This window comes from Monopterus albus, unplaced genomic scaffold (assembly GCF_001952655.1).
Source record: "Monopterus albus unplaced genomic scaffold, M_albus_1.0 scaffold253.1, whole genome shotgun sequence".
Classification (NCBI taxonomy): domain Eukaryota; kingdom Metazoa; phylum Chordata; class Actinopteri; order Synbranchiformes; family Synbranchidae; genus Monopterus; species Monopterus albus.
In genome coordinates, this window is record NW_018128133.1 from 1,002,691 (window position 1) to 1,030,437 (window position 27,747).

General features: G+C 41.2%; 1 protein-coding gene across 2 annotated transcripts in view; it reads left to right on the plus strand.

The window, feature by feature from the left end:
• Positions 1-7,075: 7,075 nt before the first annotated feature.
• Positions 7,076-27,747, plus strand: part of col27a1a (collagen, type XXVII, alpha 1a) — a 60,482-nt gene continuing 39,810 nt past the window's right edge. For both annotated transcript variants that reach the window (XM_020621122.1, XM_020621123.1), the window contains exons 1-7: positions 7,076-7,594; positions 12,234-12,304; positions 15,106-16,619; positions 19,953-20,006; positions 23,931-23,984; positions 25,496-25,549; positions 25,670-25,723. In XM_020621122.1, the coding sequence (XP_020476778.1) occupies positions 7,542-7,594; positions 12,234-12,304; positions 15,106-16,619; positions 19,953-20,006; positions 23,931-23,984; positions 25,496-25,549; positions 25,670-25,723 (1,854 nt within the window). In that variant the 5' untranslated portion in view covers positions 7,076-7,541. The remainder of the gene's footprint in view (positions 7,595-12,233; positions 12,305-15,105; positions 16,620-19,952; positions 20,007-23,930; positions 23,985-25,495; positions 25,550-25,669; positions 25,724-27,747) is intronic.

A 27,747-nucleotide genomic window follows, 5' to 3' on the forward strand; every position in this document is an offset into this window, starting at 1 on the left:
AAAATAAGATTATATAATAGTTTAATCATAGTTATGGTCTTTTAAAACCAAATGTCAAAAGATAAATATCGAACAAGTCAACATTTGGAATATCACATAAAACAGTTGGTCAAGAAATGTTTTATTAACTGTTACCAACAGTAACTCAACTAAAATTATAGTCATGGCACTGTTTGCCGTTTCTTGGCTTTCTGCGTAAATTGGTCATGAAATGTGATCTGATCTTCACCAAAGTCACAAATATCAATAGACACAGTATTTCTAAGCTGATAAAACACAAACAGTCGTGATCTTTCATGTCTTTATTGAACACACCAATTAAACTTACAGAGTGGTGGTGGAGAAAGTCACGTATGTAACTGGAGTAGTAACATAAAAAGCTGAAGAGGTTTGAACATTTTACAGATTTTAATTGATTACTTGCTGTCACTCCTGTCACCAGCACTATTCAGTAATACCTTTTTACATTTCATAAAGCACATAATATTTTAGGTTGCGGCCTGACCTAAAACACAGCTGTGATTATTTTTTAATAAAACAAACACTTTCCTATTTTTTATATCTTAAACAAAGTACTGCACTTGCATCCTTCAGCAATAACATAACTAAATGTCCTATTCATATTGTAATCCAGCTCTTCCGCTAGAGAACCTGACCCGAGAGACATCACATACAGTAAGCCTTCGTATTGCTTGCCAGAGGAAATGAAACATTTAGCCCTGAGGGCTTTCGCAGAAAGTTTTTTTAAAGAAAGGATAAGTTTTTCCTCTCTCCCCTCCAAACTTGGCTACCTCTTGTGGCATATAAGAGGCAGGAAGTAGAGACAGGGTCATAGAAATAATAAAGAAGATCAAGCAGAAGGAATGAAAGAGCAGGAGAGAGGGGTAAAGGGATATAAGACTGGCAGCACAATCAGAAATATGCCATGGGCCCAGCTTGGCCTACATGCACCATTGGACGTGACCTTCTACCCACCTTGAGGGTCAACTTTGACCCCGCCCCTCCCATTCTGGCTTGATACCTTGGCTTGAACAGCATGGTGGAAAATTGGCATATGAATCCCACCTTGAACAGGCAGTGTAAAAGGGGCTCAGGACAGCTCTGCAGTACGTAAAAGCCCCATGACCTGTCTGCTGGTCTGCTTTAATTTAAATGTATGGATCCTAATTCTTTCATTCTCTTTCTTTTCCTTCTGAGGTTTTTTATAAATGGTGGCCAAGCTGATAGATTTAGAAATAAATATATTTAATGAGAGTGATTTAAGGACACTTTACCTAAGGGGGGTTTTGCTACAGGAAACCAAAAATATTTTTCTCAATAACAGATCTAAAAAAAAACTATAGTCTTATATTACATGAATCTATGGGATATGCTACAGATGGAAACCCTTCTGCTGTGTAAGGACTTCAGGGTTCAAGTTAGTCTTTTTAATAAGAAGAAACATTCAGTTTGGGCAAACACTTGATGGTGGCATGTGTGGACAGGATACAGTGTCATATGGCCCCAAGGGTCGTGTCTAAATTTCTTCAATATCCTGTTGTCACTGTGGCTACAGTGAGTTGAATAATATCCCACTCTGAGATCCACCTGAAAGTGATTCCCAGGCACAGAGCTTACTGTACGTATGCCAATGTACTGTATGCACACAAGCAGCAGCATTTACCTGTCCCCCAATTCTCACAATGGGTTCTAGTGATTTATCAAAAGCTCAGATGATCCCTGTTCCAACATTTTGGCAAATGCTTATTTGCTTTCTTGATCAGCTTGAAGCTTGAAGATGTGAATGACTGAAAGGATGCAGTAATTGCTTAAATATGGGGATAACACGCTTTCAGATAGTCTCTTTTTGAAGTCATTCAGAGAGCTGTACTCATTTGTGCATAAAAAAGTGACAGAAAAAGTTGTAAAGCTTGAAAGTTCATGCTTACTTTCTCACATTGACATAGCTACTCAAATTCTGCATGAATGCCAGATTTTCAGTTTCAGGAAGTTACTGAACTTGTCAGATACTGCTCACATCCCCAACTCCCAACCACCTTCTGATTCTGACACTGGAAAGGTGTCCAGGTAAGGGGTGTCAGAAGTTAGTCGACTACAGGCGCTTCTGTTGGAGTCTGCTGGTGCCTTAGGTTTATAGCTGCCCTGCCTGTTAGCTTACCTTAGCATAAAGCCTGGGAGTCTAGGGAAAAGGTAAATGTCTAAATGTAAAAAAATCTGCACTTCTGAAGTTCAGAAACTAACATGATGTGCCTTGTTTGTTTAATCTGTGCAAAAACCAAAGTGTTAAAATAAACATTTGTGGTTTGAATGTGTGATATGTGCTGGACAGTTTCTCAGCTGGGTGCAGTAATGGTTAAGCTGAATGATCTTGGCAAAAATGTAATAAAATCAGCACATATAGATGCTACATCAATATATACAAAACTTCCCTCCTTGTGAAGGGGAAACAGTTCAGATAGGAAAAAATGCTAGCATGTCATCATTGGAGTCTGGGAATCTAGGTGTGTGTATTGAGAAGAAGGTGGGAGTGAGGGTAGTGATGGGAGTGGTAGTTGAGAAATCTGAGTGAAAGACCATCTGTTTGAAGGGGTCTGGGGATCAGGGGGTCTGAGAGTGACACTTCCTGACCACTTCTGTCAGAATGATGGTGACAGAGGAGCTCGAGGGTAATTCAAAAGTTAAGGGGAGCTCTTTCACAAAATACCAACCCAATTTTCAGTACCTGTCTTCTCTGATTATCAAACACATAAATATACAAGTGAATTGGAGAAATTAGTTTTCCCTTTTTTCTGTTGGCTTGTGTTAGGAAGGAGACAGAGAAAGGCTAGGGGTGGGGTGGGGGGCATCTCTTAGATGCAGAAACACTGAGCCGGCTGTAGGACCTGGGTCCATGGGGGGAGTGGATACAGCAGCATAATGACCAAGCCAAATATTTGTCTAGTCCATATTCTGAGAGCATAATGAAGTCCTTTTACAGATGGCATCAGTGGAATCTGGACACTGATTTTATGCCAGAGAGAGCAGGTTTCACTGTGCCCTGCTGTTTTCACTTAGGCTACCCTGGTCTCTGGTGGCCCAGTCCAAATTCAATACAGACTCTTGTGTCAGGAATAGAGGAATTATGACTCAGTTTGACAAATGATAAGTGCTGAATTGGAAACTGAAGTTGGATTTAATCAGGGGATGAATGGTGTACTGGGGTGGGATTTCATTATTTCAAATGGAATAGGAATTTAAATATAACTTCCTCCTACTGTCAGAATCTGCTGTTTATGGAGGGAGGAGCTTGAAAGGTGGAATTTCACAGCACAGGATCCAGCCTATTTCTCTCTCACATAAACATCTTAAACTCTGCATAGCTTTGCACATACTAACCATATCAGTATGGTACAGTGCACATCTGCAATATTTATACTCATAGAGGTGTGAATCATAATATGTTAAAGGAGTAATACTTTTCACAAAGCCACCAAATGTCATAACAGATGTGGAATTAGCAATTCCCAAAGATAATGACCAAGTATAACCAAGTATTGCAGTCATTTCAAAAGTTATCACTGTTATTTTATATGACATACTCACATTTTTGTGACACATGTAACTTATTGCAGTTCTGCTTTAAAAGGGAAGCGAAGGTGAGAGCTGCTGCAGGGTAATAGTAAATGCTTGGCCTACAGGCGCTTCTGTTGGAGTCTGCTGGTGCCTTAGGTTTATAGCTGCCCTGCCTGTTAGCTTACCTTAGCATAAAGCCTGGGAGTCTAGGGAAAAGGTAAATGTCTAAATGTAAAAAAAATCTCTGGATCGGTAAAGTTCAGTCACTTACAGGCTCTCCCAGAAATTTACACTACTTTCCCTTCAGTAAAAAGAAAATGTACATAACCTTCTCCTTTTTTGACTGGCTCCTCCTCCCTATTCATTTACAGTCTCTAAATAGAGGATGGTGACAAAGCCCCTGTGTTACAATAAATAGTAAATGAGCATCATTTTAGCGCCATACAACAACATCACAACCCTAAACACCAAAATAGAGTAAGAAAATAGCAAACACTGCAGATAGCAATAAAAAACCAGCACATAGTGGGGAAACTCTGCTCCATATTTCACACTTCAACAAGTGCAGGTCTGTGTGGTGTTGACACTCTCCATTCACAGTAACCAGGTCTGTGAGTCTGCCCCCAAAAGAGCTCGTCTCCCCCAAGAAGGTTATTCTGGTTATTATGAGAACTCAACATGCTCATTATGGTTGTGGCACTGTTTTCAGGGTGGCTGTCTACTCTGGTGTGCCAACACTGGAAATGACTGTGGTGAAAGAATGACAGGGAGAGAGGGAGGTGGGTGTGTGTGTGTGTGGGGGGGCAATAAAGGAAAGAGAGATAAGAGGATTTAGCAAACAAAAGCAAAGAAGATAGAAGAGTCATTATGAATAGTAGAGGGTGACAGATTAAAGGGAAACGACAAAGAAAAATAGATAAAGAAAGTGGAAAAGACTAAAATGGGACTGAGCGACAGAAATCACAACAGACAAAAGTTTTTTTGGTCACTTTCCACATCGCAGTGCATCATCCCTACACAGGAAGGAGACAGGACCAGGAACACAAACAAGTGGATAAAACCACTTGTAAAGGAAAACCACAGACACTATACACACATGCATGTGTGCCTTTACACACTCACATAAATGCACATTCATTTTATGAACAGTCTTCTTGTGTGCAGTGGAGGTGAGAGAGGTATCACTGTCTGGTTCACCACGACCACCTCTATAACCTCTGCCACTGCCCAGCGTGAAAACACACCTACACAGAGGTGACTGTCTTCACGACCTATTTATTTGTTGAGCGATATGAGGTTATTTTCCTCACACGCTCTGAAAACACCACTGTTTAAGTTGTTTAGCTACCTTTCCTTAGGTATTTTAAATCATGAATGCTGCACAGACAGTGTCACAAATTAAATGAAACCCCATATTTTTTATAATAAATCTATGATCCTTTTGCTATTAAAGGACATTGTCACCTGGAAACAAATATGAAAATGCTACTTATGTAAAACAATGGAGATAAACACAAGACACAAAAACACGTGAACCCCTAGTCAAGCCCAGTGTCCAATTTTTAAAAATTTCAGTCTGTAAAACACTGTAGTGGTTGTTTATATGTATGTACAGTACACAGCTCACTGTAAATGCTGATATGCGAACAGCCTGTGTTGCTCATGCATCAAAGAAAAGTCTTGTGTCCTCACTAGTACCAGGCTGCAATTTGGGCTCAAGGCGTGGCCCAGCACCCACTGGGCTGTGTCCGCCCTGCGTACCAGTAATGACCCCTTCCCTATAGGGAACGTTTGATCTGGGCTGCCTGTGTGCTTCAGCAGGGCCTATTTCTGGAGCGTGGGGGGGGATAAAGGGAGCTTTCAGACATGGTGCCAATGACCATAATTAAGCAGCTTTGAGGGGTGGCAGCGAGCATGCTGGCAAGCACAGGGTTTGTAATTTGGAAGAGGGGGCCAGAGTCGCTGCAGCTCATTGGAAGTACATGCTAGGGTCGGGTGGTACCTGGTACTAAAACACAAGGGGCAGTGTCTGTGAAGGGGGACTGTAAAAAGGATGTTAATGACTCATGTCAATTAGCACCCACCCCTGGGGCTGGCTGACCAAGGGCGTTAGGTTGAAATGTGAAGAGACTGCCATAGCTAACACACGCAGTTGGTGCAGCCCAAACAACCTTTTAGTGCTTAAGGCTTCTGGCCAGTCAGCTAAAAGGATGAGAGCTAATAGACCCAGGGAACCAACATCCTTACTCTGTAGCCTCCTCAGCTAGTTATTTGGGTGCTAACGTTGTTGTGTGGAGCATTCATCGGAACAAGCAGTTTGCTACAATTTCATAGTGTTTTGTTACATTCATTCAGAATAAGTGAGTGTAAGGTGGTGTTTAGGTGATAAGATCCTAATACTTCAGATTTGGCCTATTAATAAAAATTGATTTAGTTACAACTACAAGCAAGATTGCTATTGCTTAAGAAATTATTTAACAGATGATGGGCTGATGCTCAAACAGCTGTATGTTTCTCAGAAATGGCCAAGACAACTAATATAACTGATGTGAGAGGTGTTAGTATTGTTCATTCATTTTCTCCGTCAGTTAAAGGATTTGTTCGTCCACATTACAAAAATAAAACACACAGACAACATATATTTTCTCCCTTACTATTAGTGTCATTTATATGCACATAGTTTTGAGTTTATTTGCTCAGGTTTTGATATTTACTATAGATCAGGGAATTGTTTGTGGTGCTCAGAGCAAAGGAGCCCTCAACAGAAACATCCCTCTCTTCGTTACCCTGGATAAATCAAGGAGTTTGTCACTGGAAACACTACTGAAGAAATAGTCCTTAGTCTCAGTTTAAAAAGAATCACCTAATATCTCATCACCCATTCGGCGTAGTTGTCCATGAAACATCTCAAATAGGTGGTAATTACTGGCTTTTGTCAGGTGGTAATTACTGGCTGTTGTGGCTGCTCAGAGGGCTTGAGTAGGCCTCATCCTGGTCTAGGCCATGACCTCTCTTAAAGTAATGGGAGCTGTTCCAGGTGCTGTGCTCTCTCCACATCTCCATTGCCACTTCCAAAAGTATGGACAAAAAGGTGTCAACGCTGATGTTTCACATGGGAAAATGTTCCAAATATGTGTTTGAACTGGCCCTGGACTACATGTGCATGACTGAATAGGAGATCTTTCCAGAAAATGACTAATATCAGCATCATCAGTTATCTGATGATTAACCTTTCCTGCCTTTTTCAAAATCCCCCTATTCATTCAGCAGTTTTACTCAAAGGTGCAATGAGACACATGTTTAAAGTTTGTTGTAAAGTCACAAAGCTTCTCTTTTACAAGTTTTTTCTCTATATCATACTGTAGGTAATTTGCAATCAATCAAATGATTCCACAACCTTGAAGGACAAAAAGCTGGATAACTAAAAGAGAGTATCTGGAGCAGGCGTCCCTGCTGTCCGTGGAGCGCTGCCCACTGTGTCACCGTGGTTCATTCATTTGGTTTCCTGGCGCATGGGGGCTTTGGGTAGGCTCCGTGTGGCCACCCACTCATATAGGAAAGGCGTGTAGTTGCTCGACGCAACCGCTGGGTTTGTAACTTGACACCTGGTTGTGCGGTGCGTTTACCATCGCTATTTAAACCTATTTAAAAAGGAAAGGGATGAGTCCAACGCTCCTGACTCTGTAACCCTCTCCAAAAGAACCCAGCTTTCTGTCCGGGTGCGCGTCCCTCAATCTGGATCGGCATAAATGAATGAAGCACAGGGGAATATCGACAGACAATCGCAGGAAACTCTGCCATACCAGCCTACCAGAAGGGATTTATGCTGGGTTTGACAGGCAAATCAACACGAGTGTTTTTTCCTCTGGAAGTTCATCACAAGCTTGTCAAATGTGTAACACGGCGAGCGGTGTCTTCTGCCCCCTTGCAAAGGAGTCACGCTGTGATTAACGGATCAGGTTTTTGACTGCCAGGACAAATGAATACAAATGAATTTAGGCACCCGAAGGAGAGATTGCAGAACCTCTCATCTAGACACAAAGTAAGTAGCATTTCTTTTCATGTGTTTTATTGCTTCCGTGCGCGAGAAGAGGATGTTGGAAAGACCTAAGGTGAGTTACAAACTAAGGAATTGTATGGTTCCATGTGCGTACCTGTGAGGTGCCTGCTGGCTGTGGTCAGCTCGCCGTGCAAGTAAGGGGCCCCCTGGAGACACTTTGATTATGGGATCTGTTGGGACCATGCCAGTCATCTGTCATCATTTGTTATTTGTATGACATTTACCATAATTATGTCCAAATGCTTGTTTTTCCAATTTTTTTTATTTTAATTAAACTGTAGAAAGGACCAAACATAATCACAGGGATCATTTGGAAACTATTTGTGTATGCTGCATTTATATATCAGTGTCCTTTTGTGCCAGACAGATTGTGATTGATAAAAGAAATATAGTATATTCAACATACAAAGGGTGCATGCAGGAGCTTTGCCTCACAGTCTCTGGAGATTCTCAGTCATCCAGGTCTGGAATATGCAAGGTGGTAAAACTGCCAACTTCAGAAGAGTCTCAAGCAAGACTAGCTGCCAATTTTACCATTTTAGATTTGCCATACAGTGTCTACTTCTGTAAACTGATTAATCTGATAGAGCCAGCAAAACAGGCAATAGACTTATAAAGTTTAACGAGAGGTTTATCGTATCCACTGGAGTGTTTACTACAAAACCTATTTTGTTAGGATGCTTTCCATCCTTTCCCTTTGCATTCAGAATCCACAACCACATTTAGGGTGGGGTAGTTAAAAGGAGATGTTTTAAACGTAGATGAGAAGTTTAAAGAAAATGCTATCACAGCTTATTAGCCAGGACTATGACATAAGATTTTACAATAGTTTCTACGACAGCATACGTTTGTGAATTTATTCAGGAAAACATTTGCAACTGACATGAGTTTTACTACTCTGATGCTGTTTGCAGATTCAAGTGTTAACAACATACTTTCACAGACAGTGAGAAACATATTGGGCTATTGTAATGTAAGGACTTTGGTCTTGACTTGGCTGCAGTGTGGGCCTTTTTTAGGGATATACATGCAGCCGCCAGCTGTTGCACAATTCACATTAATAAGAAGGCATTCATTTATTCACACATGCATGCATCATTTATTCTTGCCTTTATGTTTTGTTTAACTAGATTATGAACATCTGGTTTAGTAAAGGACTCAGTGGTGAGATAGTGGGGTACAGTCATCAAGTGAGTAGGAAAGTCTGCAGGTTTGACCCATTGTTACCTTATTTATTAAGCTAAATGGCATCAGCTTTATTTAACACACCTGCCTGTATGTTGTGCAGAAACTGTCTGCCATGTTTTAAGAATTAAAAATGCTTGAAAAGGTCATTTAGCCAAGATTAAACTGTTGTGAGACATCTATAATTTAAGATGTTCATGGATTGTCATACAGATAAGATAGTCAACCTGCAGCTGCATGAAGCGTCATTCACCACATGTCCACCTGGTGTCGCCCTTTATGTCTCACTGCTGGCTTTCCACATGCAATTATTCTTGGGTAATATGTTAGTATAGTTTGGCATTTTTACACAAAAAACAACTACAAAGTTACATTTTTAAAATGTGATTTATAGCCACACAAGCCTTCTCTGGGTTAATTACTCTCACTCTGACTTGTATAATTAGTTTCAGTCGCCAGTAAAATCAAGTCGAATGACTCGCCTACAACTTTATGTTTCATCTCCTTCTAGGCTGCTTGGAACAATACAGCTATGTTGGACATTTGATAAGAGGAAATTTAGTTATGAAGTAAACAGTCAGAGATTACTTGACGACAGAGAAAGCAGATGATAAACATCATGTACAACTATATCACTGGTCTTCTGAGACGCTCTCCTCATTTGCCTCTGTTAGTGTCAGCTCATTCATAGGAATTTTCCACTGTGTGTGGTTGTGTGGGGGGGGGGGGGGGGGGGGGGGGGTGTGTGTGCTCAGGGGGCAGGATCACCTTTGGGAATTCCGTTCAGAGAATCACTGAGTATACCTATGGAGCTTGTAAAAAATTGGAAAGTATCCTGGCTTTTCATTGGCTTTTTCTCCGCTTTTGACTGGCTGCTGGCCTGAAGACAAGCTGCTGTTTGAGTGTGTGTTGAGAGGAGGTGCTTGTGGTTGTGGGAGTCAAGAGGTTAGAATCAGAGTTTAAACATATAGGTAATGCATTCAAGGTTTAGGCAAAGTGACATTGACAATGAACATGGTATCGTAGTGGTGGTTTAAGGGAGTGTGGCAGGGAAAGCGAAGTTTGCAGAAATGTGAGACTCAATCTGAGCATCCACATCAAAAATAAGAGAGACTGAATTTCTGTGCCACTTAAGGCCATTGTGAAAACATTGCAACAAACATTCAGATACTCTGACTCATTGTCCATTAGTTTAGTACTCAGACACACTGCTTTGTTGATCACTGTATATCAGTCTGCCCAGTATTTTTTTCATTTAATGACTTAGCTGTTTGATAGCCAATGACATACTGTACATGTGCTAATACAGTTCAAATAAACTGGAGTCCAGGAGAGTGATGATATCAGCAGTGTAAAACTATGTTCTTCTGCCTTCTGTCTTTGAAACGTGACCTCAGGAGCTCACAGTACAATATATAGGTTAGACTGTCTGGTTTAATGGATGACATGCAGTAGGAGGAGGTACTGTACATCTGGCTTGTGTTTTGTCTACTCATCGTAGCTGAGAATTCCCCCAGGGAGTCCTTTCATAGCTCGCTGTTCCAGTATAAAAAACCACACCAGACAGGGTCACTGTACAGATGTCAGCCGCACCAATTTAATGTCCACTGCTTACAAATCTACCTCGGTGCTCTGCAGAAGAAAAATCCTAACCTGTCAGGTGCACTTCAGAGTCACCCAAACAAGCTACTGAGAACTTTAATGTTAAAAGCCAAAGAAAACAGCGCTGTATCCCAGAAAACTTGGCTAGTTTTCACAGTTGTAAAAAGCTTGAGGCATTAAATGAGAGTCATTTTTGCAGCAGTAAAATTTCTTGCATTCATGACTCCTTTTCAGAAAGCAGATTTTGCCTCAGCTGATAAGAAACTGACTGAGACCAGAGCTGGCTGGAAATCTGACAGATACACACACTCATTCTGAGTAACCACAGGCAGCTGTGTGTGGGGTTGATTGTGATGACGCTTAGAAGCAACTAGGAGCTGGAGGAGCAGACAGTATAAGCACACCATCACACAAACAGTATACGGTTACATCCACTGACATAGACACCCTTATAAAAATCATTCAGGCCAGTGGAGGAAGAAACCACAAGTTAATGTGGAGGTTGTTTGGAGTAATATTTCTAAGGAGAAAGAAAAGATCTCTGTGTTCGTGTTTTTGCCTTGAACAGTGCAGGTAAATGTATTTATGCAATAGTTACTGTCTTTCCCACATTTATGGACCTGGAGCCCTTGGCCCACACCCCTGTCTGTTTGCTTGTCTGTGGCTCTACAGCCACAGCTGCTATACACATTTCCTCCTCCAACATGTGTATGACCATGTGTGTCTGGATGACCTGCAGTGGTAAACAGTGGCTTCCCTGCCTGTCACCGGAGCTCAGCCCCCTACTGAGCTCTCTGCCCACTTGCCAGTCTCCTTTAGCTCTGCTGCACACCTGGATGTGGACAGTGTGTTGAAACAGACCAGCACATTTTTGTTTTGTGTGTGTGCATACACATGCTGGTTTTTGGTGAAGATGGTTGATGGATATGTTTACTATAGTAATTCTGCCTTACAACCCACAATTTGAAGCTGCGTGTGTGTTTTGGAGAGTGGTACTCTGGATTATAAGTGATTTTGCAGAATCCTGTTCCCATTTGTCATTGGTATCAGTTGCGCAATTGCAAAACATATGGTTTTGTTTGAATCTGTGCGTTTGTGTGATGTAAAAACATGGTTAGGGTTAAAGATAAATTTGCTATCCATTTATGATACTTAAAACATCTGTTATGCAATCTAGATACATGCCATGTTTTTGTGGTCTGTTAAGACACATGCCATAGATTTCCTCATCTTTATTAAAGTATACTTTAGGATGTTCCTCTTAAGATTAAATGCAAGTTCTTCAAGTTAGTGGTACAAACAAGGCACCCTTTATAATGGAGTTATTAAAAATTAACAGATCCTTTGCAAATGCTTTATAGCTCTGTTACAAGCATGGATAGCATTTGTTTTGCCAAGTTATGAAAAATACCTTTGACTTTGTGTGTTTGACCACCTGTACAACAATACACTTATAAACAACTTGATGATTAAAACTCTTAATTAATGACTTATTACCATTAATACTTACAGAATGTGTGGGTTATTAAAAACTGAGACAAGTGTCAACATTTATAAATGAATTACTAACATTTATAATAGCATTATTACCAAATGCAAAGGATAAACACAAGCCAGTGGGATTTTAAACAACCTGGTAGACAACATTTGTTCTTATTGATGCATTAGTAATTATTTGATTTATTATTTTCAGTTGTGTTAAAGCCATTTGTTACAGCTTCATAACGGACACCTTGTAAAATGGTAAAAGTTGTGAGTTTAACATGAGTATTTGCACAGTTCAGTACTATGAGACCAGGCCGTGTTTCTCACATCCTCTCTTCTCTTCCCTTAGGAGAGCCCTCTTGCTCTGTACCATATTATACTGTACTTGTTACCCAGGACTTACACAAGTACACTCTGAAGGTAAGACATATCGTTGACTCGCCTCCATTCAGTCACTCCTCATTCTCAACTCTTCCCCTGTAGTGAACATTTCACAAGTGGAAAACAATCTGTAAAGCTCATTGGAGCACTGGGGGGGATTATGGAGTTATTATCTGCCTGTTGGTCATTGCCCAAGAACGTAAACACATTGCTATGAGAATTGGGCCAACTGTTGTCATGACAACAAGTGTTAAGCTTAGCTGAGTGAGCAAGGGAGTGATGAGATCACAGATTTAAAGCTGGCCAGAACAGAGAAAATGTATTCTCAAAACATGTCTGTCTCACTTGTCTGATTAACAGCCCTGACTAGACGAGAGTAGAGGTCATTGTTATAGACACAAGATATCCACTTAAAAATTCATAACTATTGCTGAAGCTCCTTTTTAGCAAAGCTTTTATTAGTCCAGCTGTTATCTAATCAACTTTTTATGCTAACAATCTTTCAAATTACAATATGACAGGGGTCACTTGTAATGATGTACTGTACAGTCAAATCTGCAGCTCCCCTCAGCTTTACAGTTTCATCTCAGTAGCTCCATTTCCACCAAAGAAAGATTATAAAGAAATATTGTTTTAGATGTGTTGTATTAAATCAGATTCACACTGTTCTTCCATTAGCTGTGCATTAGTAGCACTCAGTGATTCCAGATTTGGTTGGGTTTTTTTTCCAGTGGCATTTTTGTTTGACATGAGAAGTCTTTCTACCAAGTTCAGTTTGAGCTACTTCCTCCCCCAGGTCTAATTCCTTGATAACTACCAGTGGAACTAAGGATCAAATTCCTGCTCCAAACATAAAAAAAAATACTTTCCATGCAATTATATATTTCCAAAGTCTAAGGCCCCCGACAGTGATCTAATGAGGCAACCCCCATTCCAGCATCTCACCGAAGTCCTCACTCACTATGGCTCACCATAGCAGCAGCAGTTAGAACTTTCCATCTGTCTTTCCCCTCATCTTCCCCATTTTCTGTCATCTCATCAACATTGCTTGGCCACTTTTCTGTCTTTTCACAAGCGGGGCTTCTATACACATGTCCCCATTAGACAAGGCCCAGTAACCACAGGTCAGAGTGAGCCCAGGGACAATAAGGACAGTGAGGGGCCTAGGACTAACATCACAGGTCATACTGTATGGAGACACGCTGGGACCGCTGGGACTGAAACACTGAACAGAGAGTCAAAGACGACTGGAAGGCTGGAAACCACACTCTGCCCCCAGGCAGAGAGATGCTGCACTCACTCATGGTTGTTTTCTGAATGTCCACACTGACTCTATTGATGAGAAGAGAAATGGGGAGGTTGTCTGACGATGCTGATGTTCTTTGGTTCATTAATCCCCATAGCCTTAAAACAAAGAGGCCATGCCTTGTTGTCAGTGAAGCATTTCCAACACATATACTTTAACACATAATACAGAAATTTGATTTAATCTCCCTTTGCAGTTGTTAAAATGTGGCCACATAAGGCTTACATTTTAGTTTGAGCAGCTCCTGTAAGGTCTGCATAGCAATAAACATCCTGTGGCCATTTGTTGTGTGCATGCTTACTGCTGTTTTATGCTTCACCAGAGGCATGCAGTTAAAATGATGCCATAACTTACTATGCTGGAAAGAAGCATGAGGCTGCAAACCACTGACATTTGAAACAAAAGCCACCACAGTACTTCTGCAGCAGCTACCAAATCAGCCACTCCACTACCATCAGCTCAGTTTTAGTTCGGTCTGGCCCTATACATAGTCGTTTATTTTGGCCTACAGACGCAGTTTGGTGTCTTCAAAGCTCAGTGACTTTCTTTTTTGCTTCAACCATCTTTTTGAAGCCTGCAGTTTGAAAATTTCTTTGTGAACAGCTTCTGTGCTGGCTGAAAAATCACTGACATGATATATAAATGTGATGCTGATATGCGTGTCATGTGTGATTGCAAAACAAACTCCTTGTTATGTGTTTTTAACAGACTCTGAAAAAGGCTAAAGGCCAAAAGATGTTGATCTTAATTAAAATTGCTCTATACACTGCAAGCTGGACTTTTTCCCTTGTCTATGCACCTTGGCAGTGAACCCACTGCCAGAACCTTCTGCTTTGCCTTGATCACAAAACATAGACTGGTTTAATTTTGTTAATGGAAAGTTAGTGGAAAATTGGCTCATAAGAGAAATAGTATATCCAGTCATCAGTGGCAAAGATAACTAAAATAATCCTCTGAGCTTCATTTGTTTCAGGAGGAATCTCTAGAAGAAGGTCCTATGAATAATTTAAAGAATTTTCCCTCAGTTTGATGCTCTCATCCAAATCTGCCAACTGTAAATGTTTTTGTAATTGTTGCTCAAGTTCTGAATGTTATTCATCAGCAGAACTGGTAGTCTTTCTGTCCACTTTTTTCTGTGTTTCACTGCCAGTTGATGGATGATTTTCACAGAAGTATGATGAGTGTTATGTTTAGGGATGATACAGTTTGGTTGCACACAATAGCAGAAGTCCAGATGTTCACTGGGAAACCCATTGCCCAGCTGTGTCCTTACAATTGTTCTGCTGTTGTCCTGTAGTCAATTTTATTTTTCACAGATGCAAATGCAGCAGGATTATATATTTTCAGCCTTGTGATTACGGCAGAAAATATTTTCATTTCTGTATGTTGAGGAAAATAGTGACCCAGGATAAATAAAACAGAAGTGATGGGAAGGATAATCTTTTCAAACTTAAAATAAATATTACAATATACTTGCCAGTCACTTGTTATTGTTATTACTTGCACATCTAACAGCACTCTCTCTTTTATCCAGATGTGGACATCCTCCAGAAGTTGGGGCTTAAGGGAGAGAAGCCGTCTCGTTCTGTGCCAGCAGGGGTCATTCCATTCAGATCTGGGATCATCCTCAACCAGCGGGCACACATTGAGGCTCCATTGCGCTCAGTTTTCCCAGCAGCTGTCTGGCCCAACCTGGCCCTGATCCTGAGTGTGCGTTCACACCGTGTCAACAGCGCTTTCCTCTTCGCCCTGCTCTCAGGACGCAAGAAGCTCTTTCTTGGTCTGCAGTTTGTTCCAGGCAATCTGGTCCTTCACACAGGACCCAACAGTTCAGTTGCACTGCCCTATGAGCCCCATGATGGTCAGTGGCACCAGCTTGCAGTGGGGATTAATGGACAGAGAGTGACTCTATATGCCTCCTGCGGAGAGCAGAGTATTCATGCAGACTTTGGGTGGGACAGTGAGGAGGGACTGGCCCCAGAGCTCCAAGGCTCCTTCCTGCTGGGGTGGACAAGCCAGCAGCAAGCCTCACCACACTTTGAAGGAGCCATCTGCCAGTTTGACCTGGTCCCATCTGCACAGGCAGCTCACAACTTCTGCAGGTACATTAAGAAACAATGCAGGGAAGCTGACACATACAGGCCTAACCTTTCTCCCTTGCTACCCATTCTACCACGAGAAACCAACATCACAGCTACCGCTGCTACCCCTAAACGTGGTAGCCTGGAAAAATCCAGGAAGTCTACAGGGCTGAGCTTTGCCAGGACTGCTGCTGCTGCAGCATCAGCTGTCAGATATGTGCCCTCCACCCAAACAATAAAGCCCAACCCTGGGATAAATCCTACACCCCTACAGGGAACTGTCATGCCAGTCACCGTGCAGCTTGGTTTGGCCTACCCATCATCTCCCAAGGTCAGGACCAAAACTGTCACAGCACCACTCAGGACAAGAGAATCCCCCACAAAATTACCAACCCAAACACCCTCTACTTCTAGAACTCCATATCAGAAGCCCTCTAAACCTACTGCCCCCACCCCTACTCCTCATAACAGCCACAAAGAGACAATTGCAGGAACAGATAATAAGAAAAAACCTATTATTCCAGCCACTGCCAGCACCAAGTCCTCCAAGACAAAGCTTAACTCTGCCTTATCAGATCAAGATGCAGTCCCAAAAACACCACAACTCACAGCAGTCAAGAAAATACCTTTCAAGCCTAATGTTGCACCATCCAAAGCCACTTTGTCTAAACCTAAAACAAATTCTGTAGTTCCTTCTAAACCAACTTTATTCAAAGTCAACCCCTCAAAATCAACAATCCCCAAAACTACAACAGCTAAAACCTCCAAGTCAGTCTCCAAACAGGTCACTAAGCCAACAAAACAGGCCAAAATGACCAAGGCTCCAGACACCCCGCAACCTACCAGACCTTCATACAACACAGTAACACCACCTGCTACTGATGGTTTCCAGAGCTGGGAGGTGCCACCTACTCAGTTCTCCCTGCTGACTGGACCTCTAGGACAGAAAGGAGAAACAGGCCCATGGGTAAGAACCTAGTCTCTTGGGTTTGTTTGTGTGTGTCTTGAGTGTTTTGTGTGTGTACCACAAAAAAATGTAGTACATTTTATAACATTTGCTCTTAAGTACTCTCATTTGACTTGGATCAAGGGCGAGCTATGACTACATGCTTTAAGGATGTAAGGTCAGACCACAAAGATAAGACAGTTAATTTGGCCTTAACTCCTTTCCCACCCAGGTTAGAAATCCATCTTTTTCTCCCTCCTCCCTTGAGGCTGGGTGTGACGTGTCAGATCTGACGCCTTGTCGCCTCTGCACTAGATTCCTCGGTCATAGAGGTCTAGTGGAAGTCACATGCTAGGTCATGGGTCAAAGTAGTCAGTAAACGCCTTCATTCAGTTCCCAGTGCAGGCACTAAGGTATGCTAGGCCCATACTACACCAGGGGAAGTGGGAACACTGAGGCAAGGAATCCACTTTCAGTCTTTGCATAGATTTCATTTCACACCTGCCATCACAGAGAATCTGATCTCTGACCCACTGTTTGAGATCATTTTTAGCTTTGCTGATGTTTTTTTGTCCAAAGCCATGTTTTTAACTAGACAAATCATCTGGGAGTTTTTCTGTGTCAGCTAAACAGACTTGACTACACAGTTTTTCACCTCTACATGTGGCCTGATCAATCAGATCTCAATGTCTTCTTAGTATATTTGGGATATGCTTGTACCTGTATTTAAAACTACCCTTGTGACTGGGTCATATTACTGTAAAGTGTGAGCCAGGCCTGCATGTTTGTATAGAGGTCTGTAATTTTGTTGCTGTAGATTGCAGAGTTCAGTGTGTCTAGGTTTGGCTAATTTACCCCTGTGTTGATGTCCACAACACACTTGACCACCATTACAGTCAAACCAAATTACTGGCATTTAGAAAGAACAACCTACAGTCTCAGTGAAGCGCTGCAATCTAGGATAGAAGAGACTATGGAAGGATGATTAAGGGAAGTTCATTTACTGAAGGACTGTCTGACACATACTACACTGAGTCCAAAAAACCTTCGTCACCTTATGGCAAATATGGTATGATAATATACACCAATCTGAGAGCAGTGACACAAAACGGGGTCTAAACAGCCTACCATATAAAAGTGAAAACCATCACTAACAAAAACCTGTAGTGCGTGGCCAAGTTATGGCCTAGGAGTATGCAGAATTTCTTTGCAGGTTAGACACAGTCTTAGGATAGGGTAGGACATGTTTGGCTGGATGTATTATTTATTGTGAGCATGCTTGTCTTCATGTGTGTGTGCGGGTATTTGCACACATGACGTGTGTCTGTGCCACCATGTAATGCGCTGGGAGATCTCTTATTAACCCAGTCACACTTCCTTTTTAGCATGTTTGGATGCCATAAACATCCCATGTCATGTGTATACTCTGTCTAGATTCCTTCTCACAGCACAGTCTTGTACACACATACACAGCCTGAAGCTGATAAAGTGTTAACTTCACTGAGGTTTCAGTCTTTGTCATTCATCACTCTTGCTGTCTAAAGCATTATAGAGTGCTATACTGAAAAACACAATAGAAGCAGGATCTGAGCTTGTGATTCCACTGTCCAGAAGCTGCACTCTGTGCACCAAGAAAAACATCCAGTGCAGGCACAGATATGGCACAGCTCCCCCTCCTCACATCTGCTTTAAAAATGATCCCCTTTGAGACCTGCTCCGCTGCCCACCTGAATGTGATTTACATGTTCAGAGCTTGTGCTGTATGTGATAGCTGAAAGTCAGAGTTGACATTTTAATCTGATCAGTTTTTATGCCTCTGTGCCAGCGACAACCACGGCCGGAGGCATTATGTTTTCTGGTTGTCTGTCTGTCCGTCGTATGTATGTATGTCTGTACAGCTCATTCTTGTGAATGCGATATCCCAGGAAGGCCTTGAGGGAATTTCTTCAAATTTGGCACAAATGTCCATTTGAACTCAGGAATGAACTGATTAGATTTTGCTGGTCAAAGGTCAAAGATCAGTGACCTCACTTCTGCCTCATACCCATTAATCTGAATGGTAATTCTAGTTAAGCAAAGACACTGGCTGTGAGTTCCAGTACATTTAAATTTGAAGTGAATATTTTAAAATGTCTTGCATATCTTGGTCTCTGTATTCAGATGAATTGTACCTGTATTTAAAAGCTGCCACAATTAAAATGTTTAAGCAGTTTAATTTGAGATTACAGCACAAACAGACCATATTTTTTTAAGCTTTGATACAATTGCTTTTACAGCTCACAGCAAAGCTCATAATTCAGATTCAGCTGTCAGGGGGTACAAATCATACCGTAACTCCCTCACAGACAAAACCAGCAAGTCTAAACCTCATAAATGAAAACAGACTTAGTCATCAGACTGTGTTTGAAATGTGGTGAGTAGAAAATACTTGCTGATGTGAGGTTTTTGTGAGGCTGTGACCAACCTGTCTGTAGAGCCTGTTCTCAGAGAAAAAAGGATATGAAAGATGGACAGGTGCAAAGGAATAAACAAACAAGGAATAAGGGCCAAAGCAGAAGGTGGATGTGTGAAGATGGACAGGAACATGTGTTGATGCTGACAGGTCCGTAGGCCACCAGAGAACACACCACCTGTAACATTAGGGGTGGTCTCAACTGGGGAGGCTGTTCTGGAAGATATGGTGTGGGTCCAGTTACAATCATCAGGGCAATATAAACCAGTTCTCAGACTGATTGTTTTTTTGAAGCTGTGCTTTGTCTCTTAAAATTCATAAACTTATGAAAATTGAACTACATACATTCACACACCAATAACAGCAGTTTATAGTAGATGCTGCTACTTCTTTTTACTGTCTTCAGATCTACATATCACAGGCATGAAATGTAGCATAGCAAAATACTGTAATGCATTTTACAGTAAACTAAATATTTTACAAATGCATTATGGAGACTTTAACACCCATTTACATCTGGATTTGAGTCCCCATAGGGAAGCTCTTGTTGGGCGCAAGTGCTCTGCTTTTCCTCAGTGCTCTTCTTTTGATTAAAAGAAAGCGAACGAGTACAGGGCAGATAAAGCCGCACAGGGCCACAGAGTGGCACAGCACATTACCTGTTATTTCTAGTGTTTTTATGGTTTCCTGCTACACAGTCTCAGATCTTTCTAGCAGTTAAAGCTGCGCTCTCATCACCTGGAAGTAGAATTACTTCAGAAGGAAAAGGAATCACTGTTTACCTTGTAGCCATTGCACACTCTGTGGAAAGGAGTCTTAGTTTTATTGCTTAGATATTTAATAAGATCATTTATATGGTATTTGTAAATGTGCAACACTGACTGAATGCTCTCTGTTCCCAGGGACCACCAGGACCTCCAGGAAAGCCAGGCCTGCCGGGCAAGAGGGGTCCTCGGGTAAGGCTCCTTGTTTGCTATCACATAACTTCAGCCACATCAAACACACTTTTATTTCTAACCCTAGAAATGCTTTTTCGGGGGGAGGGGTCGACTCCACTGAGTTTTTAATGCAGCCATGTTAATGAGAGTCTATATTAAGGTTTATTGTGGACCATATTGTCGGTGTGTGTGTGTGTGTGTGTGTTTGTGTGTGTTTGTGCTTTTGCTGCTGGGCTGCGAGCGCTGACCTCCCACCCCTAAGCATAAACAGGAAAGCTCATATAAAGACAGCCCTTCAAGGGGCTGCCTGTGTCACAGGATGCCTAATAAAAGCACTGTAAACAGTCAGAGAACACATGGCTCCCCTGGACTTTCTTCTCCACACTGAGCTGTTACAGCAGGCTGCACAGCACTTCATAGGAATCACATTTTGTACTAATGAAAGGCCTCTTTCTCCAAGCTAGTTAAATAGATATAGTCTCAGTTGTGTGTCTTCTTTCAGGATTTTTTCTGCACATCCTCTTTTTTTCTTCTGTGCCTGATGTAGAGATTCGGTTTGACACGTGTTGTGAGCATAGCAGCAATGATAGCATAGATGGCAATGTTGGCCCACTGCTTTGGTCTGACAGTCACAACTAAGTATCTCACTAAATAGTGGACAGTTTTGTGTGGTACAGAAAACACCACAGTGCAATAACTTATACTGTAGGTGCAATCATTTTTCATACCAAAGAGGTCATTTTTAACTCTATATATGACCATATTTATCAGTAAATGTTTGTTTGTTTTATTGTTTTTTTTTTACTTGTTATTCTGTTTTCTTATCCTGTTTTTCACAAACTCATGTCCATATTGTTTCCTTTGGGACACATAAGAATGTGGTTTCAATTTTAAATAAAGGTGACTTGATCACAGAAATAATTAATTCCACGTTTGAATTTACGTTATTTACATTTACACTGGCATTGTATTACTTGATCATACGTATCTTCTTCTATTAATACATTAATAAACTAAATTCCAGCCACAGGGTTGAGTTGTATGATGGCACACAAAACACCATTGAGCACACCAAGCACCGTACATGAACCTTGACCTCTGATCCTACATGTGTGAGTGTGAGACACTGTTGTTATGGCAACCGCTATCTGAACAGAGGCCTCGACTGACTTGTCAGAGAACAGTCAAGGCGAGCTGTTTTGAGTCTGTAGGTGTTTAATGACTACAGCGGTGGAAGGGTGTGAGGAAATGTGTGGTGGATGCATCATGGGTGCACAGGCCTGTATCCATCTGAGGAGTGACTGCATGGGCTTGTCTGGAGCCTGCTACATCAAAAGGGTCTTTATCTGAGTAAAAAAAAAAATCTCCAGACTATTCTTTAGTTTGTTATTTTCTGTAATCCCCTTTAATACATTTTTAAAACCATATTTTAAATGTTTGGCATCAAGTCAGCTTTAGGATTTCATCATAATTTTCAAACTTGTCATGACCTTTATGAACTATTACTGTTACTCTATACAGTAAAAACTCTTTAGATTGTTTATTTTTTTCATGTGCATGATGTATTTAACTCTCAAAACTTTGGTTGGCTTTTTACCCTGTATGCTTCTGTTATGAGGAAGTTTTACGTGGCATTGTTTTTGCTAACGCTACTCTTTTCACTCAGCGATGACAAGGTGTGCTTTTGAGACTATAACTAAGATTCAAATATTTTCCTAAGTCTGAATCCCGAGGGGCAAAGTTTCTACTGTGCATGTGTGTTGACTTTAGTTACAATGACATCCAGTGGTTTCACGTGTTCTCTTGATCTGATGATGGTTAATCAGACATTGCCCCTTCAAATCTCATTTGGCACAGCATCATACAGAACCTCTTTTATCCTTAATACAGCGACTGTATATACATTTGAACTGTTTATACAAGCTAGTGTTGAAAGCCAGATTTTGTTTACAGCATAGTCCATTAAACAGGCTCAAGGGAATGTAACCTTGGAAGTGATGTATCTATATTTAAGATCCACAAGTACATGTTTGGTATTTTTGGTTTTAAGTGCACATATGATGTTTATGTAACATTTTGTTGATTCAAGCACTGATATTTATGTACTTCAGAGCAGGCAGAATGAATATTACCATAACATGAAACATTAGGAGCTATTATTCGTATAGATTTTGGTCTGAACTTAGAAATGGTATGACCTGCACAGCGCTAGCAGTATTATCGCCACAGGAACCGCAGTAACGCCCTGCTTCGCTGTTCAGAGGCTGGTGGTTTTTCATTTGATAGCCCTCAGCTTGTGTGCACCCCACCCTGGTCTTCTTTAATTAGACACCTGTTTTGAGTGAAAGAGACGTGACAAGGAGGCAGAAGCACATGACCAAGTGCTGGTGCCAGCCCGTGCCTACCAGTGTACTGCGGCAAACCGCAGGGTTAATTTTGAAGCATGTAATTGAAACATGTCTAGTTTGTTTAAGGTTATTTAGGTCACAACAACGTCCCTGGACATAGTAACTCTTATGAGAACGCCAGCTGCATACAAACCAAAAATGACAGGGGAAGATAGTGTGGGAGGACAACTTGTGAATCCTTGGAATGACCATATCTTGCATGTAAAACATAAGTTAAAAACCAACCAGGTTTTGTAAATATGTCAGATCTTATCAGAAGTGTATTTTTGCCATTAGTCTTTTTGGTAATCCTGTTCAGTGATTCAACACGAGATAACAACAGATTTATGCACACCAATTGCAGCAGTGTCCTGTCTCAAATGAATCAGACATGGCTGTAATGAAAGCACCCTTTGATAACAGCAGCAGTTACACCAAAAGTCATTTATGTTGTCATGTCTGCACCTGACCAGTATGTCTGTTTCTGAACTTTGCTCAGAGGGCTTTTTTTGTTGAGTTTTATAACCCAGCCCAAACTCCACATCGCTTTTTTTTTTCTCTGAGGGATAATAGAGAATTGCCTGTCCTTATGAAAGTGGATGTATTTTTTGACATGCAGGGCAGATCACTAACTTAAAGGCTTCCGGATTTGTTTTGACTCACCTCAGTGAAACTCACGGACCCTTCTCTTAAAGCAGTTTAGATACTTTTTCCACCCTCTGACTTTGTCTCCACCCTTATCCTAGTACACAGGAGAGGGTTAGGGGCCTGAGGGTGCTACACCACATGGAGGGCACTCAGACAAGACAAGGTAGACAGACGGATACAGCAGATGGGTGGCGGAGACATAGCAACACACCCCTGTACTCCTGTCTGATGGCTGCTGTTTAAACCAAAGAAAAATTGGCATTGATGTATTCTCTGGCTTCCAGAGGTGCTCTGCTTAAACCTCCCCATGGGGGCTGCTGGACAGGCTGAGGTGGTTCACATTTCCAGTACACTGCTACTGTAGATCTCACAGTTTGCTTCCAGATGCTGTATTCATTTCCTCTTCAACAGGCACTGTGGACAGAAGGAATATAAAATGTTATGAAACAGGATGATCTGCAGTAATCATTAAGATGCTTGGCAAGTGTGTGTTTGCGTGTGTGTGTGTGTGTGTGTGTGTGTGTGTGTGTGTGTGTATGGGGGGAGGTTGTGGTGTGTGAAACAACACGCTGCAGGAAAACCACATCCATATGGTTAAGCATCTCCAGAGAGCCCCATTTTCCATAAGCTTCTACCCCCATCGCCAACCCCAAAAGTTGTACCCCTCTCTCTTTCTCTCTCTCGCACACACACACATACAGAACTGATATATAGAAAAACAGGTTAAAGTAGCATAAAGGCTGAGGTTCTCCAGACAGTCCCTGCCCCCGCCTTTCTCTACCTGGTCTTATTCACTTTAGAACAAAGTCAGGAACCAAATTCCACACAATCTCAATCATAATATAAAGATTGATTTAGATCTTGATCACCTTTTGATTATGTTTTCTTCTTTCTGTCTTTTCCAAAGGGTGACCCTGGTCCCCACGGAAACCCTGGCCGACCTGGTCCACCTGGACTCAAGGTATCCTACCATACACACTTATTCATAAATGCAAATGAGCCCTTTTCCCACCAGGAGTCCAGTGGCCACATTAATTATTCCACATGAAATGATTACACGAGTGTATACCAGACTTCTCTGCTAATTTAATACAAAATGTTATTATCTTCTCTTGCCTCTGACTTGAATGACAATGCTGTGAAGATGTTACATGTTTATTTTTTTTATATCAGCTTGAATCCATAATGTGATGTAGTTTTGTTGTTGAAAAATCATCTACATTCACAACTTGCAGCCACATCTGTCAGTCTGAGACATTATGACGACTGCACTTAATACTGAGAAACTGTAACACCTTAACGTGTGTGTGAGACGTAGATGTCAGTGTAAGGATTCCTCTTTATACTTCAGGTTTTTAAGGGCTTTCAGAATCTTATAGATATGTTTGATTCAAGTTTTGTGTGTTGACCAAATATTTTTAAGTTGTACATGAAGTGGTGCATTTATACAGTAGGCCATCTGAGTATTAAATGAATGCTAATCTTTGTGCTTCCATTGCAACCTGAGGTAGGCAGTAAGAGGAGGGAAGGGCAGTTTAACACCAGAGGATAAAGTTTACAAGTCAGAAAGTCAAAGTGCCAAATAAGTCTGTCTAGTTTTAACATGTGAAAGTTAGTGACCATGCCCAAGACAAATTCTCTGCGTTCCTCATCTGATTGTCTGGACTGATGTATGCCTTCGCAATCACCCTTGACCTCTGCTCAGAGTACATAGTAAGGACCCTTCAAACCTGTATTTAAAGTGCAGTATTAAAACACCTTACAGTACATAAATGGCATCTATGCTCACACCTGCGCAGTGCCATCACCAGAGCCTTGAACTTCTAAGATCACCCAGAGGGACCATTTCCAGTTTTTATGTAAAGCTGAATAAGCACTTTCCCGAGTACTATAGCCATTTAATGCAAATCATACTGCCTTAAAAAAAATTCATATAAATTAAATACTACAAATGGTAAATTGGGATATGAAGTTAGGTTAGTTATATACTCTACCATTCACAAGTTTGGGCACACTTTATACAAACATGCCAGACACAAAAGCACTATAGAAACACCAAATGAGTGGGACAGAGTGGAGTAGACATACTCTACAATGCAAACATTTGAAACCCAGCCTCAGCTTTGATGTGTTGGAGCCCCATTATTGTTACCTGCCGACAACAAATCTTGGTGTGTGTGACTGGAGGGGCGCTGAGCTCATAGAATGCACGGTGGCCCTCTGAAACACGTGTGCCAGTTTTTTGTCAGTGACATGATCAAACCTCATTTTTATCAAATGAAGCAATCCTATCTAAGAGGTAATTCATAGAAGCAAAGCCTTTATAGCATTAACCTTAGTCCAAATGAAAGGTGGGGCGAGTGAAATTATTTAGTTAATGGAATTCTTAGTCCGATACTTTCAGAGACTGTAGTCACGGAGGTGCAGTCATTTTCACTCATAAAGTCCTCCTTTGTGTTTTTTGTCTGACAGGGGAGAAAAGGAGACCCCGGCATCTCACCTGGACCAGCACCCAAAGGAGAGAAGGTATTACATCCCTCATTTTCTTACATTAACAGTGACATGCATGGCAAACGTCAGGTACATTTAAAATTGTTATTTATGCAGCCAGGCATTTTTACATTACATTTTTGCTGTATGTTCCAGGGAGACTCAGGGATTATTGGCCTGGTTGGACTGACTGGCCCAGCAGGTCGAAGGGTAAGGCTGAATAGTTCAGATCCCTTCAAAACTTTCTTGCAGTGATATAAATAAATTTAATGTTTTTAAATACTGGTCATAAGAGCTCCTATTTATGAGCTGATGCTGTGAGTGAGCACTGTGCTTACATCTGAAAACTTGTTTGGCAAAGCCCTGAAAAGAAGGTTTGCATGAGTCACGGACACCATTTGATGATGCTTGTGTTTATGTATTGTGTAATATTTTTATTGCATATCTGTTTGTATGTAACTCACCCATCTTTTTAAAGATTTCTACTTGTCTCCTCCTCCTTAATTCTCTTCATCTCTCCTCCTTTTTTGCTGTGCTTGCCATTTCTTGCATCTATGTTAGCTGGATCCTGCACAGACGGGTCTGAATGTTTACAGGAAGTTTGTCATGATGGACAAAGCCAAAGGTTTTTGAGAGGACTGGGATCAAACAGTCACATGTTCATACACAAAACTACCAGTGTTTTAGAAGTTACATAAGTTGCAACTTGAATGATGCGTCAGTGTACTGTAAGGAAGAAAAAGTGGAACAGGGCTTCTGGTAGACAGGAGTGGAACATGTACACCAAGAGTCAGTCCAAGGGAAACATTTGATATGTGTATGTTTCTGATTATGTGCACGCATTTCTACATACTTGACATCAGTTTGTTAAAAACTGCTGCTGTTGCCATGGAACATGTGGACAAATGTTAGGGTAGCTCAGCTAATATGAAAAAATAGACTATGTGATAATTAGTTAGCAATTGAACAACAAAGTCTAAAAGGTTTAGTAGAAATGGTTGAAATAGATCAAAGTAAATGTAATGAGTGAAATGTCAGCTAAAAGTAAATAGTTGAAACTGTTTATATACAGTTAGCCTGCGCCAATGGGAAAATGGTTCAAACAAAAAGCTGCATTAACAGTTAAACAGTTAAAATAGTTAGATAAAAGCAGAACTGCGACCCCATTCAGAAACAGGCGGTATAGATAATGGATAGATAAAAGCATACTGTATATGGATGAGTCCTGAATACATGGCAGAACAAATGTCCTGCTTCTGACACTCAAGGTGTAGCAGGAGGACAAATGCAGTTAACCAAACTAACATAAACTTAAGTTCAGTTTTATAAAAACATTATTGCTTCATATAATATTGTTAAAAACATCCAGTTTAAAATCAGTGGAAACAACCACATTTGGCTGATGATGTCATTGAGTCCACCTGGCAGGGCTGGGAGGGTACATCTGCAAAAATTGCTGGAAAGCAGTGGAGTATAGAAGATCATCACCACAACTTGTTTGTCATTCAGAAAGTGCTCTCCAGGTCAAAACGAAACTCATCTGTTTCATGTTTTCCCAAACAGTCACATGTAAACAAATGTCTCATGGTGGCAGAAGATCTCATTAATGGATTTCAGCCACATTGTGGATCAAATAGAACTGAACCTTACACATATTTCAAACAAAGTAGAAGAATGAGCAGCACAGAGGCACAGTCACTTAGTTGCGCATTAGGAGAAAGACATCACACACCCATGTCTGGAAACTTGCTGCCATAGCAGCTTCATCAACACTCACTCTGACATTATGAAAGCATGCCTCAGGTATCGGTCAGTGAACCACAGACATGATGACTGTGGAGGAAACTTGTTAAATTAACCACAAGGAGTCAGCAAAACACAAAGAGGCTTGTTAAACCATTTTCATCCTGTGCTAAGCAATGTACAGTAGCTTCTTTTAGTCCTCAGCTGTGCACTACACTGTTGCTTTTAATAATTCTTAAATCTGCCATGTCTTCAGATTGCATTACTATGACTGAGGTGTGAGTCAGTGTCCAAACTGTGATGACCATGTCTCGAAACAGTCAGTGTTGTGTTCTTTACTGGTCTGCTCAGGTGGAGTGTCTCAGCTGTTTCCTGTCCTGAGGCAGGTCTCTCCACTGAGACCTAGTGCAACATTAGTACAATGCTGGAAAGCAGTGATGATTCTCATTGCAATTACGTTGCAATGGCGGGCCACCCTGAAACACCCATGT